Source organism: Anser cygnoides, chromosome 2 (assembly GCF_040182565.1).
Source record: "Anser cygnoides isolate HZ-2024a breed goose chromosome 2, Taihu_goose_T2T_genome, whole genome shotgun sequence".
Classification (NCBI taxonomy): Eukaryota; Metazoa; Chordata; class Aves; order Anseriformes; family Anatidae; genus Anser; species Anser cygnoides.
Genome location: NC_089874.1, coordinates 18017184 through 18035909, shown reverse-complemented (window position 1 = coordinate 18035909; position 18726 = coordinate 18017184). Strand labels below are relative to the sequence as shown.

Genomic DNA, 18726 nt, shown 5'->3' with positions numbered 1-18726 from the left:
GTCTGCCAGCAAAAGACAGGACACTTTGCTGAGCTTATTCAGGAGTTTCTTTTCAGGATGATTCAGGAGACAACTGCAGCAACTGAACAAAGCAGCTGCTTCCTCATATCAGCTCCTTTCAGGCAGGGGAAAGCCCAGCTGGGACCAACCGAAAAGAGCACAGCTGGCCCAGTGGTGTCAGAGAGCAGGTCACCCTTAGCTGACCCTGTGCAGCAAACCAGAACAGATGTGGCTGGGTCCAGAGGATGAGAGTACAGCCTGGCACAGAGGCCCCAGTGGACTTGGTTTTCCAGAGTCCTTAGGCTTTAGGGCAACACTAAAGCTTGAAAAACTGTATTATTTCCCAGTAACTACTTGGGCTGTGGTGAGTTACAACCTTCTTAAATTGAATTGTTCTATACCGGTGCTGAACAAGCCTTCCTCTCTCAAAGGAGGAACTTAAAAAGCTCAAAACAAAAGAAAAGCCCCTCAACGTACTGAAAATAGAGCCCCTGAATAAAATAAACACTTTAGGAGCATCTACTCCTGCAAACATGCAGCTTCTTCCTATTTTCTTCTCAGCCCAAAAGTAACACTTACAAAAATTTAAAGATCCCACCTTTCACTTTGAGACCAGATAAAATGGGTCTTTTCTTAGTAGACATCTCTGTATGCAGAAAAGAGGGAAGGAAAGGGCAGCCACCTGAGAAGGAAGACCCTTCCTCAAACCTGCATCTGCCAAGCTCAGAGCTGGCAGAGGAGGCAGGAGAGGGGAGCAGCACGGCTCCGCCCGCCACCCTGAGGAGACTGCTGGCCTCTCCTGGGTGAGAAGCAGAGAGGACAGAGAAATCTCTCACTTTCACAGAAAAAGTAATTTCTCACGCTGCACACAGCAAGTGTGCAAGTTGGAGCCATTTGGTTCTTCGCAGTATCCTTTGCATTTAAAAATGGCATTTTTTAAACCTAGACTCCCTATAGGTCTTCTCTTTCACCATCTACTACATTATGTGGGGAATGCCGTGGAAATGGATGAGACATTTTGTGATTAATTTCATATTCTGAAGCTGAAAGCTTCAGGAAAAGAAAAAAAGAAAAGATTCCAGCATGAAGGAACGGGTTTTGCTAGCGACAGCTTTGGCTGCACTGGGCAGAAATTCTGAACATAACGTTTATTTGGTGCTTTGTGTGTGTGTACGCTAGTCCAGGAGCTGTTTCTGTCATACCATGTTGAAAAATCTTTCAATGCAGACAAATAGCAAGGTAATCTATATGCAAATTTGCTGGTTTAGTCAGTCTGATGTGCCTGTGACAAAGAGTGAATTTAATTATAGTTTATTGGTGCTGGTTTTGCTTGAGTAATCTGGAGGTAATGGTGCATAATGCTGAATTAATCTAGGATGAAAAAAATTGGTTTCCTGGGGATAAACTGAGACAAAGGCAAATCATCTTTTATTTCCACAGCTGGGTACGTTTTCCTGTACAGTCTAAACAACTAAGTTTTCCTGGTGTCATTTGGAAACTACCAAATTTAAAAAAATAAAAATAAAAATAATGATCCAAAGGACTTGGGAAGTAAATTTTCAGGAAGAATAGCTTCTGTTTGCACCAGTGGCATCATTCCAGCAGGTAATTTGATGTTTAGTCACTCCAGTGCTGATTCCCTCCTCCCTCACACCCAGTGTGCTCCGTCGCAGACTGAGTCACGTGCACCATGCTTTCAGCACAATGACAATTAGGAAGGTAGAAGGTGAACATTAGCGGTGTTGGAGATGGAAGATGTGGAACAAGTGGTCAGCGCAGGAAACAAGGATACACAACAGAAAATTGTCTAGTTCTTGATGTGAAAATTTTGAACTATTATGTGAGTGTGAATGCTTCAGATATTTCAGAGTAAAATTAATTATTAAATAAAAAAGCAGTATTTTTTATTACAGATGACCCTCAGATACGTGGAATTATAGTACATACACACAGTTTTGTAAGATAAATGCAAAAACAATGGGGAAAATAAGACCAGAGAAAGGGCCGTGAGAAAAGGGATATAACAGGTTTTGAAATTTTTATTTGCTGCATAAAGCAGTACTCTCTGGTTACAATGGCTATAAGACGTTTTTAATGAACTAAAAATGTTGTCTCAGTCATTTGAGAAGTGGAAGTCAGAAGAATAATTTCCTTATAGCAGAGCAGTTGCTCTTTTATTTTACAAGTCACACAGGTCTTAAAAGATCAGCTAAACCTGGTGATCTTAATGCAAGGAGTGCGTAACACCAGAAATAGGCCACATTTAACAGCAGACAGCAAATTTGAAGCACTTAGGAGTGATTTTTGAAAGGGTACTGAGTATTAATTCTACTTGCAGTCATGGGAGTCAGAAAAGTCTCAGATTTGCTGAGAATCTAGCTCAAGATAGCACAAGTTCATTGTCAGAAGATAAGGTATCAAAAAACATTGACCATTTGGAGGAAGTCTAGACAAAGCCAAGGCTTTTGATCCAAAGCTAGTCACTGTTTTTATGCTTCTGGCTATTGTTTCTGCCTCAAAGACCGAGCAATGATCCATATATTTTGGCACAAGAAATCCAATGAGATGCCTGAATAACTTCAGTTTACTTTTCATCTTCGGTGTTGGAAGAAGGTGAAGAAAAAGAACATTTTATTGGGATAATCTCTGATTTCATGCACACGCGACGTGACCGCTTTTAGTCATTTGTTTTGGCACAAACCATAGAAACCACATCTTTCAGTTCCCATTTCTTCAGGTTTTCAATATGCTCTATTTTTTTTCCCGTAGGCAAAGAGTTTACTTTATATCTGAAAATGTATCTGTGCACATTTTTTTAAACCTCTTCAGAAAATAAGCTTGTTATATTCAAGTGCTTCTGCTTTCTTTATCTCCAGGCAGTTGATACTTGTAAAAGAGACAGTGGGGCAGAGGAGAGCACCGGGTTCTGTTCCAAAGCTTTTCACTGCTTTCCTGGGGGGAACCTGGCACATCCTTTTGCAGGCTGACATTTGAGGTGCTCAGGCCTTAAGAAGTAACTGAAGCGTGTCCAACGCTTGCAAAAATCAGGCCAGACTTCCACCTGTGTCTGTTTCCCCAGCCATAGAGTACTGATGATGCTACTAATTTATCATTTTAGGAGCTTTGACATCAACAGAGAAAAAAGTTCACTAGTCAAACTTACTGCATTTCAATGCACCATATTATTTTCCAAGCACCGTGCTATGTATGTTTCTGTGAGAAAAATTTTGGAGTCCCTTTCTACTTGCTTATTACAACTTCTCATTCAAACTATGTCTTTTGGGGTGGTCGCTTTTTAAGCAGTTCTCTTTTGTAATTCACTTTGGTGCTGCATGTGATAAACCTTTCCAGACTGTCAGATGATTTTAGTGACCTTTTCAGGACACAGTATGCACCATGTAACAAAGCAGTTTATCTTTCTTTACATGTGAAATATGTAAGCTGTGGCATCCTGAGGTTAGTGTTCATTTGTCTGGAGGTACAGTATTTCTCACATGACTCTGCCATGATTGATATTGTTACGGCTTCTGCTAGTTTCCCATAGAGGTTATTACACGGGCTATGAATCTAGTTTAGGAAGAACAGGGATGTGCAGTGGCCAGAGCTCCTTACCTCCGTGTGCTGTACTAAACAACTATCCAGAGATGCAGGAGCTGTGAAAGGAGGTAATTGGTTTACACGGATCTTCATACCAGCTTTTCATTTGCAGGGTGTCCTTATTCTTTGAATTGATTATACTGAGTCAGCATTTTTGTACCATCTGATAAATATTGCATGCAACCTGAAGTTTTCAATAGAGGTTTGAGTTTGTAAAGGTCAGTGTCAACAGCAGAGACTTCTGCCATTTTGTGCTGCCAAAGTAATTTCACTACCCAGTACTTCCCAAGTGAGCAAGCTGCTGGGGTGGGGATGTGTGTGACAGTTCTTGGCTGAAACATCATGCATCTGTGTCCAAAGTTGCATGCTAAAAAGACACTACAAAGTGGGGTCATCACAGTTATGGGTCATTGGTAAAGTTACACGTAAAAAGAGAGCCAGTGCTGAGAAACCTCTTCGGAGACAGTGAGACAATACAGTTCTCAGCTGATGTTACAAGGCTGAGATACAGCCTGCCTGCAAGGCTTTGAAGTGTTTAATCTTCTTTATGAGACCTGGGTGTTCAGCAGCTTGCTAGTTTGGACCCTAATTGCCAGGATATACTTGTGATCACATTTAATCGTGGTTGCTGATCAGAGTAATTTAATCAAGAAGCTGATTGGGGTAATTTGGAATAGGCCCCAGTGGTGAATGTCAGTAGTTAAGATGGATTGCCCAGTGGAGATGATAACTAGTAAAGGGATAGGGTAGGAAGTAAATAACTCCCATGTGGTCCAGCATAGGACACTCTAGCCTTGTTAGTCCCTTGACTCCTCAGAATAGTGATAACCCCACAGTCTCAAAATATTCGCAAACAGGATAAGCAGTGAGGTGAGGAAGATTGCTGATGGTGCTATGTAATTCCAAGCATCAAGGAAAGGGCAGACCAAAGAATTCTGGAAGGACCTTGTGAGACTGAAGTTCTGGACAGGAAGACTGTAAATAACACAGTCTAGGTATGCACACAGTCATGTGCATAGGGACAAAAGCAACCAGAACTTCACCTATGACATTACTAACTTTGTGGTGATGTGTACCGTTCAAGAGCAAGATGCTGCTATCATGGTATATAACTTGATGAAGGCATCGTTTCGGTGCTCAGTAGTGGTTAGATATGTAAATAAAGTGTTAGGAATGATTAGGAAAGGCGTAGATGATAAAACAGAGAAGAGTGCCATACTGTGGCACAAGTGTATGGTTTCCCCTCACCTGTGAAGCTCCAAACCTCTCAATTCAGAGAGGATGTAGTAAACATTGAGAAGGGTCAGGGAGGAGCAGCAAGAATGAGCAAAGGTAAGGAACAACTGACTTGAATGACTGCCTAGGCTAGGAGTCTGCAGGCTGGAAAAGAGATGACCTGTGAGGAATGTGATGCATGCCTCTAAGCTCAAAAGCGTCATGGAGAGGTGTGAATAGAGGTCAGCCATAGAGTGTCTCTTCCAAAATGTGAACAATAAATGAAACTAGTAGCCGTCAGGTTCAGAGCAAAATGAGGTGGGTCTTCATGGAGTGTATAGCAGATCTGGGAAAATCATTGCTAAAAGATGTTACGGATGCTAAAATTCCGTCTGGGCTCAAGAAGCAGCTGAAGAAGTACCTGGAGGAGAAATCCATTGAGGAATCTAAATATGGAGAAACCACCTCCTGCTGAGAAAATCCCCTGATCTGAAAATAGTTGCGGAGAAGGAGAGTCTGGAGAAGGAAGCATGATGTATGCTTGTCTTGTTCGTGCCCTTCCCTCATCCATTTATGGCCACTGTCAAAGTCACGATACTGGGCTCAGGGACCTTTGATCTGGCAGTATGGATGTTCTTGTGAAACTGGGATTTTGGCAGGGTGCTCCAGAGGAGAGGTCTGCAGCAGCCCTTCTGAGCTCCCCAGCAGCAGATCCCTGTGGTAGGGCTGTGTCTAAGTGCAGCACCTTTACCTGGCTTGCTCAATGCAGTGTCCTTCTCTGCCCCTTTTTATATAGTGTGCGCTTTCTTCCAAATGTTTGCATGAATTATCTGTTGAAGTGTAGATGTATATTTTTTTTTTCTTTTAATAAAAACCTGCTGGTACATATGGTGTTTGAAAATGAGGGGAGGTACATAGACCCACTGGACTTAGCTGTCATGAAACAGGAGAAGAAAAAAAAATTGCTTTTTTATTTCTGAAAGCTTTGGGTGCCCTCTGCTGGGTTCAATGGGACCTTACACAATGAAACAAAATTGCTAAATGCTTATTAAAAAGTGCTGGAAGAATTGAATTTACGCAGGGTTGCAGTGCCATTTGCATCTCCTGTTCCTCTGGGCTCTGGTGGTGGTAATGTAACCCAGGTGCATGGGATGGACTGTGCCACACAGAGAAGTGCCTGCTTACAGTTCCCTTTTAGTGATACCATTAAGACTGAGTTCTCTAATGGTTTTCACTGTAACTGATCGTATAATAGAGAAATGATGGAAGGAAGTAAGGAGTGTCTGTCATCCTGTCCTGGCCACACAGTGCAGTAGTGGAGCCTGCTCTTCTCTTGCTACTACTCCCTGGGCACCGTGGGCATGTGCCTAGTGCCCCTCATCCTCACATGGTATGTGAGGCCATGCTGTGTACTGCTGGGGAAAAAAAAAATTAAAAACTGCATCAAGATAAAATGTGTTATATTTAACTGAGATCAGTTCCTTTTTTTGAGTCACCCTGGGGCCTCATAAATGGTTGGGTCAGCACAAGCCTGGTGTCTGCAGCGCTGAGGCAGGAGCAGGGACACGTGGCTGAGGAGTGAGACCTCTGTATCCAGCTCCGCTTGTGAACCCCTGGCTCACCCGGCCGTGGCCAGGGTTTGGCATCAGCAGTGGGGCTGTCCCAGCCACCAGCAGACGTCTGCGAGGAGCCATCAGGCTGCTGCGTCAGCGCCGTCTCGGTGGCTCACCAGCACGGGCCAGCGGCTGCTGGCAGCTCTTGGGGCTGTGCAGGGTCCTATGGAGCCCCCGCAGGCCTGCACTGCTCTGCTCCAGGGGGCTTAATGATACATGTACTGACCTGGAGTCCTGGCTGCTAGGTGGGCTTTGGATTTTCTACTGCCCAGGCCAAAAAGGGGGGGTTGGCTGTAGTGAGTCCGCAGGGCATGTTTGGCTGCACTTTTGTGTATTTGCGAGATTTCCCTAACTATACACCTGTAATTTATGACAATATAAATAGAAATGAACACATGAATGAGGGAAGATGAAGCCTCTTCCTTTGGTTTCATTCTTTTCCTTACATATCAGGAGGTGGCAGTATAACGTTCCATCCACGCTATTAAAGACCTATAGCCTTCCGTGCTGTAGCAGAGGAAGCAATTCCATTCAGAGTCCTAGAGAGGATGTTCATTCGCAGGCAGGTAGCATGGCATTTTGATGGTCTTTGAGTTGCAGCGACTTGTCACTGCCTATAAGCAGTAAGGGGAAGAGTTGTTTTTGAATTGTTTCAAAAAGAAGAAAAAAAGGCTTAAAAATTGTGAAGGTTTTGGTACAAACAAATGAAAAAAGTTACTTCCAATGGTGTTGCATTTTGTGTAATCCTCTACCTAGAGTACGTGGCAGTTTTACAAAATTGTTGGCAAACAACAGCAAGAGTAAAGCAGAGTCAAAATGTGTAGGAAGAAAGCTCTGACTAGGCCCAAAGAAAGGCAGTGAATTAGAAGGAAAAATCTGTTTCAGCTGAGAGGTTATGCTTATCCAAATTTAACATGCTCTTTGAAACTAATTATGTTCAGCTTTCAGTCTGGATGCCTTACATATGACAAACCACAATGAAAAACATACTTCCTTCCAGTGTTTATACATCGAGTGTTAGACCTTGAACCATGACACTTCTAGACTTCATTGAACTCCAGATCACTATTAGATTTCTGTAGCCCTTGAATTCCTATTACAATGCATTAAAATTATTTCAATCAAATGCTGCCAGTGGTAACACGTGTAGTTCATAATCATAAATGATTTCATATCATTTTCTTATTTTCTTATATTTCATATTTTCTTATATTCTGTTTTTGCTGCTTTTTTTTTCCCAAGTCATCTTAGTGTTAACAGGATGCCCATAGGCAGCGTTCTCACCGAGGTCACTTGTGTGGTGCTTTTGCACTCTTGTATTGTGATGTGATGTCTATGTTTGTCTCATATCATGAATTAATATCTTACAGCATCCCCAGATTCAAAAGGAGTCCCAATATATCAAATACTTATGCTGTGATGATCAAGCAACCCTGCATCAGTGGGTAACAGGAATAAGAATCGCTAAGGTAAGATTAAAAGTAAATTTATTTAAATATGTGTTCTGTAAAATCATGTGTACCTCAGGTTATTGACTGTCATCACCTCAACTGGAGGCACTGTGACAAGAATAGACACGTATATTCATGCTAATCTTACCATAGGAAGAAAGAGCAGAAGGGCAGCATGACCAGCATGGATTTGCTGAATATTCCTGTACCCCAGTGATCAGTGTGTTTTTCTCATTAACACATAAGGGTGAATTTTGTAGCTATAAAACTCCTACTCATAAAACTCATTCCGCAGTTCTCTGGTGTAATAATAATATGCTGTGGCTGTGTCGTTTGTGGGTGTGTCGTTTTTCAGGCAGTTCTACCCAAATTGTCTGCCCCACCCTCTTCAAAAACCTCTTCAAAAAGATCTGGATTCACAGCGTGTTTTGTTTTGCACAAAACATTAAGGAAGGTGGATTTGCACATAGCACAGTGTACTGGCTGGCTATACCTGAACACACAGACCTGCTGCTGTTAGGCATATATTCTTTTCTGCCAATTTTGCTGCAGGGTGACATCTAACAAAGGTGTGGGGTGGAGATAGACACTTTTTTTTGTCTTACACTGCTAGAGGTGGTTGCTGTAGAGCCCAGGATCGAGCACCCCAAGTCTCCAGTAATAAAAAAAAATAAAAAAAAAAAAAAAGAAAAATTCATATCATAAACATGAAAATGTAATACTTGGAAAGCAGTAGAAAAAGATAATCTCTTGAACATGGTTGGCTTTAAAGCCAAGTTTCAAGATGTTTACAGATACTGAAATGAACAAAAAATGGGAGAATGATATCGATAGGACAGCATTTGGTCACAGGGTTGGGGATTCATGATTTATTGTGCGATTATGGAGATGCTTTCCACCTGGTCCTGTACAGAAACAGGGAAACCACTTGTAGAAAGCTACATTTTAGCCAAACTAGACTGACAGTAGTGGAGTCAGAAAAGTTGGCTAAGAGCAAAATGAATGGTTGGCCTATTTCAAGATTAATACCTTTTTTTTTTTTTAATTGTTTTAATTGTTTTGCAGTATGGCAAGACGTTATATGATAATTACAAATGCGCAGTGAAGAAAGCTGGCTTGTCCTCTCGGTGGACAAATCAAGGGACTGTGGAACCAGCTGCCCCCACAGGATCCTTATCAACAGGTATTAAAGCTGTCAGAACAGTTGAAATCACAATTATTGACCTCTTCTGTCATCATCAGCATTGCATATAGTCTTTGTTCAGAAAAATGTCCCACACAATGCCTTGTTCTAAACAGGCCAGAGTAGCTCTGACCTGTAACCAGCTATCTGCTAAGCTCTTGCTTTAAAGTTAAGATTGAAGAATACAGACAGCCCACCAAAGGTCAGTTTAAATCTGCACAATTTAAGAAGGTATTTTTCTGTTGGCATCCGAATACAAATCCATTAGCCTCCTGCTGCGTTTTACGGTCTGATGGTCCACGTCTTGAACTTTTCTATTTGTCCATCTCTAAACTGGCAGCATCAGAGCTATTCTTCCAGCAGGTGGAAGGGATGAGTGGGCTATTCAGAGAACAGTAATTTCAGAAAGGGAGTGTTACAGGGTAAGCCCTTCACTTTCCTAGCCTTTTGCTCATTTGCAGGGTAGCAGTGTGGGTGTCAGGAGAAGGAGACAGAGGAAGAAAGAATTTTATTCTCTAACTTTACTTTTCAATAGCTTCATCAGATTGCTGTTATCCATATTATTATTGTACAGATGTGACAGTGTATGATACTAGCTGTAGCTTGCAGTAATGTTTTTAGTTTGCATACGTGCTTTATTTATTAAGGACACGCTGGCCAAGTACACGTGGCTATAAGTGCAGTAGAAGTCAAAATCAGAGTTGGCAATTACCCTTACCAGTAGTCTTCTGACTTGTGATGTATACTACTACAACTCAAAATCTTTCAAACACCTTCCCAGGGCTTTCGTTTGCCTTTTCTCAGTACTTATAAGAAAAGGATAGTCTTTCTACTAAGCTTTGGAGTGAAATCATGGTAATAAATGCTTGTTTGGGGTGGGGAGAAGTAGTAACAAACTGCTAGTCGTGTGCAGGGGTACTTTTATGAGGGTGGATGGGACAGAGTCATGGAGCGTTTTGTGTCCTGGTGTTGGTGGCAATAGAGAGGCGGCTGGCCAGCGGGGCTTCGTGCTGGTGCTCCAGTCTGTACTGGAGAGGGGCAGGTTCGAGGACTAATAAAGTACAGGTACATCTGGATAATTTGAGATCCTGACTAGAATCCAGGGACATTGTTTGTGGTCATAAAATATACTGCTAATCTTAACTAATGGATACCATTAAATGGTTAAGTAGCCTGGAAAGATTTTAGCCATGTGTGTTGTCTCTGTTGAAGTGTCTCTGAAGGATCATTAGTGTTCTAACTGAGGCAAGTCATTCTGATTCTTACTGTCTTGCAGTTGTCATTACTGCCTTTTATGAAGCCTGGGGTCCAACTATAAAATTATAACCTTAACTGACTGACTGTGAGCAGTTGTTGGCTCACGTTTTAGAAATGGAACAAATCAGCCATTTGTGTATGTCGGTTTCAGTATAAGCTAAATTCTGCTGTTGAAAATTAGTCCTGTATGAACTTAGAAGAGGGCTCTATACTCTACCAACTTCAGTGGCAGTCAGAAGAAGTGCTCAGGAAAGCAGGTGGAACTTCTGTTCTCGCGGTTCATATAGCCTCTACTCCCTGGTCACTGCTGTGGCCAGCATTTGTGCGTTCACATATACCCCAAACTGTACAGTTTGTGGTTCTGACGCGTCCCAAGTGCAAGGTGCATCTCAGGCACAATCAGTTGTCTGCATCTCTGCCTCACTCAAACAGCAGCGCGTGCTGTGTGCCAGCACAATATCACGATGTTCAGAAGAATAAGGATGCTGCTTTTTGCAGATGTTCTGTATCTCTACTAGGCTCTTGGTTTTCTATATTTTGCATTGCATTTGGACTTTTTTTTTTCTTAAATGTTATTTCAATGTAAAATTTTGGAGAAAATGACTTGCAAAGAATACTGCAACATTAAAAATAAGTCTTGACAGAAGAATGCATGAACTTACGTATCCAGTTGACTGGGGGTCCTTTTAAGTGGCTGACTGTGTACCATATGTAGAGGCATGTGACAGGAGCTCATACAATAACTGTTGCTTTCAAGTCTTTCATAGCTTATGAAATCCATTAACAGAAGAAGAAAGAGGTTACCATTTAGCTGCATCTTAACTTTCTGATATATTGTATTTGCCAAGTAGAACACTGCACACTGCAGTATCTAGAGTGGATCTCTCCGTGCCCTCTTTTACTACACTATAAAATTTCAGTGTCACTGAGGGCAACAATGTCCTTGAGCACTGTGGAACCCAAACTCCTGCTCTGCTATGGACAACAGATGAACTGCGGATAGACGGTAACTTGTTCTGCTTGAGAGCCTGGCCACAGAACCCAGGGATTTACATCACTCTCTACTGAGCAGTTACAGCCACAAGATTGGTTTAATCTCCTTATTAAACTTCCATGTCATTCCTTCAACAAACACAGGCTGTGGTTTGAATGATCTAAATGGCTTTTAGGATTAAATATGCTGGATCGCTTGTAGGCACAGATATAAAACACAAGGACTTCAGACCATCTTTGGTCAGCCCTCGAAGCCTAAATAACCCTACTAAATTCAATACACTGCAGAGTTTGTCTTACTTCTTCATCAGTTGTGTGATTTGCAGGCATGGCAATGAAAAGATTTTATTTTATTTCATATCATAGTCATGGAATCTCCTGGTTAATCAGAAAAGTATGTGTTAAGATTAAAACCATCTTTGTGCTTAGATTTATATTGCAGACAGCTAAGGGTTCATTTGTATCCAAAAAGCAGAAGTGGAACTTTACTGCATCTCAGAACTGTAAATTATAATGGAGTTAAAGCAGTCACTAAGGTTTACAAATGTCTGTATCTGGGCACCAAACACTATCTACTACTTTGACATGTACAGCTTCCAAAAATCCTAGACTAAACTGGAGAGTCTATTTAATCCTCATCAGACTACACAGGGGCTGGGAGTTTCTTCCTAACTAAAACCACAATTTTTTCCTTTAGTTTTACATTCACTTATGCCATTTGACAGTACTAGGCTCTTTGTGTATATCCCTTACAAACATACTAATGGTGAGCAAAAGTTTTGCAGAGCTTTAGCTTAGCCAGCTAGCAGAATTTTGCTAATCTGAGAATTCAGTGAGCTTCCATGATTCCAGATGAGGGAAAAGGTTCAAAGCTATTAACTAACTTACTAAAAAAAAATGGATCAGCCCATCTGTAGTACTTCAAACCTTCAGCTCTTGTGACTCTTATTGGTATGAAACTATTGTGCTTTTAGTCTCTAAGCTAAATTAAAGGGGAAAATGTGCAATAAAAACTGGGTGTAGTTAATATTACAGTACACCACAAATTTTAAAATGCTGTTAAGAAAGATAGGTATTTAAACAATTGAAGGCCAGAGAGTGATCTTAACTATGCCAGTTTGATTTCTGCGTAGCTCCTCTTCCAAAGCCAGCTTCCCTTCTCTATTCCTTTGTCAAGCTTAGCTGTCCCTTTCTGCAATCACCATTTCCAGCAGTCAGAAGAAAAAGATCCTCATTTGTCACCGCCTTTGTACACACACTGATAATTTCTGCCATATGTCTTCATAATTCTACCACTTGCTTTTCCTGTAGGTTTATTAGCTACACTCATGGGGATATGTGGACAGATATTAGTTTTAATACAAGGTCTTGTGATTGTTTTCCTCAGGTAATGAACTGAATATGAAAAGTCACAAAGCAAGCCCAAAGTAGGAAGCAGACATCCTCATGGGTTTTACTGAATTACTTACAAAACCTGTCATAAGTGGTGGAAGTTGTGAAGGCTTTTTAATTGCCTCTTTCTTAGTTTGATATTCCCTGATCTGGTTAATACTGCAGAAATGTAACCCTCTTTCCCCTCTCTCCTTGGTATTTGTCACAGGTGCTGTTCAGGCAAATGGACAGATTCCCCAGATTGTTCCTCCATCCCGTGCAGAAGTTGTAGAGACTCAGAAGCAAGTGGATACGTCAGAGGCACAGGTCAGCAGATGCTAGCAGTGCACTAGTTAAATGTCACCTATGAATCACTTCTCTGAGCTTGGTTTTCTTTACCCACTGTCTTCCCCCCTCAAAGTGCCCGTGTGCTCTTGTGACAAGGATTTGGCTTCTGGACAAAGCGGCTGACTTCTTGCTGTTCCTCCTCATCCTTTACCCTCTGCAAACTGTGCTTGATACACAAAAGCCTAGGAGCCACCGATAGGAAGTGAAGGCACAGCCATCCACCACTTCCATTCTTCAGAACAAGTAGCTGTGAGTTCATGTAGCAGAAACAGGAACACACCTTCTGGGGTGGTGCCAAAGAGTCTGTGCTGCCAGATTCTTGGTGCCGTTTTCTGTCTCTAACAGAAAACAGGTCTTGCCCTAGTAACACCATGGCTACATAGTGGTTTCAGTAGGAAACACTGTTCACAGCTGAAGATGTGTATGTTAGAAAAGGAAGGAAGTGTGAAGAAGTAAGGGCAAACATTGTGTTTTTGTTAAATGCTAAATGCAGTCCTTTGTTAAGCTCCTAATTTTGCATACCTGCTCCATCTCTGGCTGTAAAAATACCAGTCAGATACAGCGTGAGGACTTCAAAAGCATATACATGTCCTACAGAAAAAATAACATTTGTTTGCAACTCATCAGTCGCGTCCCTCCATTTTCCATTAAAAGCACATGACAAGCAAAACTAAATTCCTAGGATTTTTCTTTCACCTGCATTGTGCGTCATACAGTTCCTATTTCTATCTTTGAGTTTCTCCTATAAGATCTATTTCTCTGCTCTGAACCTCACTTCCTCTGTAATAGATCATGTTCTCAGAACTCAGCCAGTGGTTCCCTCCTCCTGAATGTCTCATTTACTTGCTTCTTTTTAGGCAAGGGGAGAGAGCAAGAGAAGGCAAGCAGGTTATACTTGGTTAATGCCAAAACTAGTGTTGCTGACTGCAAGGTTGCAGAGCACTGTTCTCTAACAGAAGCAAGCATGTTGCCTTTCTCATCCCAGAGCTTCTACATGCCTGGGACCAAAGGATCAATTTGAAGTCTTTCAGGATACACTGGGCTAGGGCTAGAGCACTAGGCTTACTGGATTTAAACTGATAATTTAACATAACTAAAAAGTAATCTGTTCGAAAGCTTATGTTTTCAGGAGAACAGACTTCTACACAGGTTTACAAGGATAGATAGCATGTTTGTATAGTAACTGTCAACAGCTACCAACTGCCACCTAAAAAAAAAAGGAAGAGAAAATTATGCTCAGATATTGCCAGAAAGGCTTTATTTATCTTCAGTGTCAACAAGCAAACACAACATGAAAGAAAACCCACCTGAAATTTTGCCAGAATAAACATAACCGCACTGAACTGCTATCCTACATTTTTTCCTAACTTGTACGATGGATCCTTTGATTAAATTTTTGCTTTAAAAAGTTATCAGAATGTTTGAATGTCTACTGACCTTGCAAGCGTGCCTAGAACTTAGTGGCCTCAAGGGCTTATTAGTCACGCTGTTCTTTCAGAAGTGAAGGAGTGTGTGTGTGCTTTGACCAGCAGGCAGAAAACACCCTTCTCCAGCCTTCTCCAGCCCTGTCAACGGCCCTTGCCTGTTCACCACCAGAGTATCTTTCCTCTGCTGTGCACTGCCCAGAACATCAAAGGCAGCTTTCCAGACTGCTCTGTGGTGCTCTCCTTCCCACACAGAGGGGGCAGTGCGGTATTCTGCCCGTGAATGCACATCAGAGTGATGGGCACAGTGAATCCAGACACAGAAGCTTTAAAATCCCAGATATCTCCACCTTCTTCCCTGCTCGCTGGTGTTGTGTGCAATCAGTTTGGCAGAGATAGGTGACTTCATTATTTTAGCTTTACCCAGAGACCCAACAGTCACAGCTAGAATGGGAGATTATGATGGTAATGAGAGCCAAAACTATACCTGCTTTTTATGTCATCAGATCTTGTTCAGTACTTTTTGGATGTAAAAACACCATGGATTTTTTTTTTTAAGGTCTTCATGTTCTTAGGAAATGAACAGTGGGATAGGACATCAAGAAAGTATCTTTATATGTCATTAACTGCAATTCTTTAAAAGTTTAAAAGCACTCGTCTTCTGAGGACAGCATTCAAAAAGCACTATGAAACTCTCATCAGGGAGATTTCCACTGTCAAAGCTCTGTGGGCAACTCCAGAAAGAAAACAAAACGCTGCTTGCATGCTTCAGGCAAAACGTGCTCTACCTCATTTCATAGTCTGTGTGCTGCACTCTGCCGTCTTTTCACTGTTGTTAGGCAGTGCATTAGTTTACCCGTGCACTGACTGTCTTTTGCTTTTATTCCTTCTGCTTATTAAAGGCTAAGTCAAATAACCTCAGCGCACCTGGCCTCGCACAGCCGGTGTTGAGGCCACAGAAATACGTGAACAAGAGGAACTCACTGCAGCCTCCTCCCCCTCCCGAGAGGCGGTCGTCCGCTATTAGCGTTTCGCCGATTCTACCTTCTAAAGTCAAACGAGACAGCGGCATCTTCCTAGCAGACCCAGAAAGCTTTCCAGCACCGCCACCTAACCTGACGGCTGGTTTGCCGCTGCCACCACCACCACCGCCGTCTGATTTCTGTGAACCCCCTCCTGATTTTGTGCCTCCTCCGCCACCTTCTTCCAGCAGTGGTGATGAAGACCTGCCCTTACCCCCCCCACCTCCACCTGTCTCCAGTAAGCCACTGCCTCTGGCGAAGAAACCCGTGCCGCTTCCCTCAAAAAGGCACGAAAACACCGTACAGGATGGAGAGCCAAGGTCAGCTGGGCCACCCCCAATTGGGGGTGGAGGCAGGCAAGCAGATTTCATGTCTGACCTAATGAAAGCTCTCGAGAAGAAAAGGGGCAGCAGCTCCTGAACTCTGGGTGCCGGTGGACTTTAAGCCATAGCTGTAGTGTCACGGAAGGTTGTGCTGGGTTGGGCCTCACCAGGAGGAATTCTCAGAGTTCCTGCTGGGGGGCCCAAGAAGTGAGGTGGGGTGCCCTGTATCCCCTACTTTGTCCCTACAGTCTGCTCCTTCCTCACCCCGCACTCCCTTGAACTACCACTGCAGCAGCAGGCCAAGATAAGAATTTGGCTGCAGAGTCTTGCTTCACTCCATCCAGGTAGCCAAGGATGGTGGAGCAGGACTCTCAGGGCTGGCCAGTGGGTCAAACACAACTGTGGCTGCCTCTTTAGTAGAATTATAGCTAAGGAAACAATACAGCAGCAGTGTCATGTCGATTTTGAGAAGTGGGAAAATGCCTTTTAACAGAATTCCCCCAAGGGTTCTTTATCAGAAAAGTCCACACTATTTTTTTTTCAATCAAAAGATTCCCCCCCCCCCTTTTTTTTTCCTCAAAAAAAGTAGTCTTAAGAAGAAAACCCTCAGCTAGACTATTCTGAGATGCGGTGTAAGACCAGGGCTGGTTCCAGAGGGTATCACCCCAAGTATTAACACACCGCTGTTTGCATGTGCAACTCCAGTCAGCACTCACCGTTGCTGTCTTTAAATCTCATTTATTTGGTTAATTTTAGACAAATAAAAATTCTTATCTGAAAATACTGTATCCTTCCCTTGGTAAGCAGGGTCTTTTTCTGTTGGTTAACATTTGTCTTCAAATTGTACCTAGAAATAGTCTGTCTTCATAAAGACTTCATAATTATCTCATACCTGATATGAATATGTCTCCTCCTACTTTTTTTTTTCATTTGTTCTCAATTTTAATTCTCCATTGTTCATTTAGGCAGCATTCATTATTAGTTCTCAAATAAAAATAGCTTCTATTTTGTAACTGCACCAAGTGTCACGGTTGATGAACAGGCATTTTACTGGAGTTGGTACCACTTAAACAGTTTTTTCCTTTGCCAATACCTCCTGGATTCCATATTTATTTCTTCCAGTCTTTTCTCTCATGCACATCATTTTCTAAGTTTCCATAAATAATACATTTCTGTATTTTCCAAAACAAAATGCATAAAAAGCGAAGTATGTGGTCTGAGTAAATAAATAAAAGCAGCTGACAGAGCAGGAAGAGAAAGCACTGCAGTTTGTCAAAACGGGGTCCCAAGGGCCAGCGCCGAAGTGGTGGTGGGAGGCAAGGGAACGATGGGCTGATGGCAGCGCCGTGGCCCGGGAACATTTTAGGTCATCTGTAGTCTCATTTTTGGTTTAACGCTGCTTTGCCAATGCCTGTGTACCTGCATGAACGGCCTGGCAGAAATAGGAAGTACCTTTATTTTGAAGCGGCGATGTGATTGATCTGAACTTGACTACTTAAAAAAAAAAAGTGAGAACACTGATGACATTATGAACCACACGTATTTCTGCCTGCCGCTGAAGTGACTTGACTTTAAACTAGGCACAAGGCACAAAGCAGTGTGATTGCTGGTAGAAGTGGCTGCATGATCCATGAATGCTACTGTAGAGGGCAAAGGTGGTTGCCTTTAATAATCCGCCTGGTTTTGAACTTGAAAAAAATATAAAAGCATTTTAACTACAAGGTTTTACAAGATTGTGTGGTGATGCTAAGAGCTGACTATGTCTGTGCACAGACGGCAGGGAGCTAGGGTGGTGTCTGCAGGGACCCCCTGTGGAGTGCAGGCAGGAGCAATGTAAAGGAGGCCACGCGCTCCACATCAGCGCGCGCTTACTGGGGGTGAGTGCGCTCCCCAGTGGCTGTGTCTTTGAGTCAGGTGAAGTACTTGACCAGTCTGGAAGAGGTAGGGGGTGTTTTTGGTTCTCTGGGGTCATGCAGATGTAGTAAGCTACTGGTGCCTGGCCCATCAGGGCAAAACTTCTTGCAGTCCTACGGTATTTGCAATTTTTGGTGGCTACAAGAGCATATTCCTTCACACGGCTGCAAAGACCAAGACTTCAGTCTGATCAAGCACATGTGGTGAACACGCAGTATTGAGGACACAGAAGCCCCTGCCAAGTTGGAGCACCACGAAGCAAGATGTGGTTGTATCGCCACTTCACCGCTAGGAGGAGAAGCTCAAAGCACTACACGTGAAAGGAGAGGCTGGAAGCAGGCAGCAGGGATGGAAGGATGGACACGAGGAGCTTGGGGATCACGGAACAGGGATACTTCAGTCAGGGAAGTGCCAAACTGAGTCACCAAAAAATGTTTGTGACATACCTCAGCTGCTAATGTTTTCAGCTGAGACAAGCTGAAGAAGCTAAGGCATGGTTTTTCTGCAGCAATCATGCCCATCCATCCCCACAGTTACTCAGGTACAGCCATGGGACAGCCAGTTGTTTTTTCCTCCTGCCGCTCTGTGGCTTGTCAGCTCTTTAAGCACCCAGGCTCCACTCCCAGAGGACAACATGGATGAGACTGAAGACTGTGCAGAGATCACCTGTGCTGTGGGTATGGCCTGTTAGGGTACCAGGCCTTTTTATTTAATATAGACAAAGCCCATGCAGGTCCTAGTGGTCTTCTAGTTCCCTTGCTTTCACCAAACTGAGCAAAAAGCTTGCAGCTGGAGAACCGTGTTCACTGATACAACAAGTGAAACTGGTAAGTTCTGAACTGACATGCAAGAACAATTCAAAAGGTACCTTACCATCTCCAGAGAGCCAATCTGAGACATGCTTTTGAAACCAGTGCAAGGATCGTAAGCTTAACCAACTAGGTTGGAGCTTGAACTAGTTTTAAGTGCAGCAGAAAAAAATACTAACTAGCTAAAAGTAGGAGAGTTAAAATTA

The 18726-nt window shown here is 42.7% G+C and overlaps 1 protein-coding gene across 1 annotated transcript in view; it reads left to right on the top strand.

Moving 5' to 3' along the window:
* APBB1IP (amyloid beta precursor protein binding family B member 1 interacting protein) overlaps positions 1 to 16815 on the top strand; it is a 65754-nt gene extending 48939 nt beyond the window's left edge. The window contains exons 11-14 of the mRNA XM_048048463.2: positions 7796 to 7894; positions 8942 to 9059; positions 12910 to 13007; positions 15355 to 16815. Coding sequence (XP_047904420.2) covers positions 7796 to 7894; positions 8942 to 9059; positions 12910 to 13007; positions 15355 to 15894 — 855 coding nt within the window. The 3' untranslated portion in view covers positions 15895 to 16815. The remainder of the gene's footprint in view (positions 1 to 7795; positions 7895 to 8941; positions 9060 to 12909; positions 13008 to 15354) is intronic.
* The last annotated feature ends 1911 nt before the right edge of the window (positions 16816 to 18726 follow it).